The 2500-nt window shown below is 61.0% G+C and overlaps 1 protein-coding gene across 1 annotated transcript in view; it reads right to left on the bottom strand.

Moving 5' to 3' along the window:
* Window positions 1-2500, bottom strand: part of PTSG_00321 (uncharacterized protein) — a 4179-nt gene that overhangs the window by 1205 nt on the left and 474 nt on the right. Inside the window, exon 2 of the mRNA XM_004998815.1 lies at window positions 1-2268. This exon is cut by the window's left edge and continues 1205 nt beyond it. Coding sequence (XP_004998872.1) covers window positions 1-2268 — 2268 coding nt within the window. The remainder of the gene's footprint in view (window positions 2269-2500) is intronic.

The raw sequence follows: 2500 nt of genomic DNA, 5'->3' as shown, positions 1-2500 counted from the left end.
CTCTGCTCGACGAATGGCGGCGTTGTGTGGCGAACGTGCAGCCACTGGCTCGAACACATCAACGCTGGCTGTTGTCGTGGTGGTGATGTCCGCCTTGTTGGGGGTGAGCTGAGCATCGTTGATGCCAACCTCCACTGTCAGTGCGCAGTGCTTCAGGGGCTGGTCGTGTTCGGTTCGCAGCAGCAGGCGCGTGCAGTCGCGTGTCAGCGCCGTGATGGCAATCGCCGTCTGGCCCAGCACAGGCCACCTGCTCACATCGTCATGGGCCGCTGCTGCCTGTGCGGTACCTGCATCCGGCTCATCCCCGAGGTGTTGGCGCCCATGTGACTGCGATCCGGTATTGCGCTTGCTTTGATGTGAGGGTTTCCCTGTCGCTCGTGTGGAAGCAGGGGACACCCGCACCACAAGGAGAAGGCAGGCCAGTTCAGGGTAGCGGACATGGCAGTGAAATGCGGGCACGTTGAGCTGAAACACATCACCACTGCCGGTGCCGCTTTTCGCCCTCCCACGGTTGCTGCTACTGCTGTTGTTGCTGAGCGCGATGCGTTGCAGCACACGTGTTCGTGCTTGATCACAGGGTGCGCCCATCACAACAGCTTCCACAGCAACTTCGACCCCTCGCGCATGCTTTGACACATGCGCGTCATGTTCTCCGCTGCCGTCGTCCTGCTGTCCTTCCCCTTGACGCTGCTGCTGCTGCTGCTGCTGCTGCTGCTGTTGGTAGTGCTGCTGCTGCTGTTGCTGTTCATGATGCCCGCCTTCACGCTCAGACTTTGAGGTTGCGTGCTTCCATTGTCCGTTTCGTGTCAACAGCGCGGCGTGTGGCGGCGGCAAGAACGTCGCTGGCACTGGCACATATGGTCGCAGGTAATGTCGATCGAAGGTGGCTTTGCCTGCCTGTTTATCGTGGCTGTGCTGCTGCTCACTGTGGTGCTTGTGGTGGTGGTGGTGGTGGTGGTGGTGGTGGTGGTTGCTGTGTCTGTCGTGGTGGAGAGTGCCATGACGCTGTAGCGTGAGGTGCTGGCGCTTCAGCTGTTTGCGGTGGCGAGCGAGCAGCTTGAGCACGCGCCGTCTTGATACGGCCAGGCCCTGCACCTGGATGGTGACGTGCTGCGGTGGTGCTTTATCCGTCATGTCAGTGTCTGTCGCTGCTCGAGCTGTTGCTACAGCATCTGTGTCGCCAGTGGTGCCTGCGGCAGCCGGCAGGGCGTGGTCACTGCCACCAAAGAGGTCACAGCGAATCACTTCTGTTCGCAGGCACTCTGGCTTGAGCACGTACCCTGCCCCGCCATTGTGGGTGCGGAAGTAACCGGTTGTTGCCCACACGCTCTCATCTGCGTGCGGAAGGTGCAACGCCGCCAGCTGCACGCCTTGGTGCATGAGGGTGATGGGAGATGCGTGGGGTGCGCCAACGCCAATGTCGTCGGGGCGCGCGAGAACGAGGTGGCGGTGCGCATGTTCCATCATGCTGGATGCTCCGTTGCGCGTGTGCTTCTCCAGCTGCTTGTACGTGAACTCTGTGGCTGCGTGGGTGGCGGCAAATCTGCTCCCGTACAAGCTCTTGAATGTGGTGAAGTCGAGGTAGACGAGGCGCTTCAGCTCGGGCGGCAGGCCGCGGTACCGCCGCCGGCCCAGCCCGTTGTCGCGGTGCACAAGGACCACCTTGTGCATGAGTTCCTGCGGCGTGTGCAGCGTGGTGGCCGGGCCCGAGGGGACAAAGAGAAGGTCGCCCAGCTCTTCCTCCAGGACGCGTGCCTGTGCCTTCATGCTGCGGTAGGAGCTGTAGTCGTCAATGAGGAGCAGGAGCGGGTAGCTGCTGCGCTCGAAGGCGCATTCCCGAACCGCGGCCACGCAGGCGCGAAGGCTGATGGGCTTGGCGGCGTGCGCGACGTGAAACACCACGGGCTCGCTGGAGGTGAGCGGTGACATGTAGGAGAGCCAGCCGGGAGGGCGATCGTGGACAGCGAGGTGGATGCAACGCGCGTTTGTGGTCTGCAGGACGCGTCGTAGCGCAGCCGTGCTCGGCGTGCCTTTGATAACAGCGTTTGCATCCACAAAAGCGTTCCACGCCGTGAAGATGTAGTAATGGGAGAGGGGCTGCGTCATGTCATCCAAATCACACGTGACGATGTCTTCAGCTGGATCGCCAGTTCTAGCTGCTGCTGCTGCTGCTGTTGCTTGTGGTGTGGTGGTGTGGGAGGACGCCCGGTCCACTGTCTCTTGCGCCGCCACAGCAGCAGCCGTCATTGTTGAAGCGCTTGATCCCATCTGTGTGTGAGTACGCGTGGGAGTGTGTGGGGGGGAGTGAGTGTGGGAGTGTGTGAGTGAGTGAGTGAATGTGAGCGAGTGAGTGAGTGAGTGAGTGAGTGTGTGTGTGTGTGTGTGTGTGTGTGTGTGAGTGAGTGAGTGAGTGTGTGAGTGAGTGAGTGAGTGAGTGAGTGTGTGAGTGAGTGAGTGAGTGAATGTGAGTGAGTGAGTGAGTGAGTGTGTGTGTGTGTGT

Source organism: Salpingoeca rosetta, assembly GCF_000188695.1.
Source record: "Salpingoeca rosetta unplaced genomic scaffold supercont1.1, whole genome shotgun sequence".
Classification (NCBI taxonomy): Eukaryota; class Choanoflagellata; order Craspedida; family Salpingoecidae; genus Salpingoeca; species Salpingoeca rosetta.
Note: the sequence above shows the minus strand (reverse complement) of the source record. Positions and strands in the feature narration are given on the sequence as shown.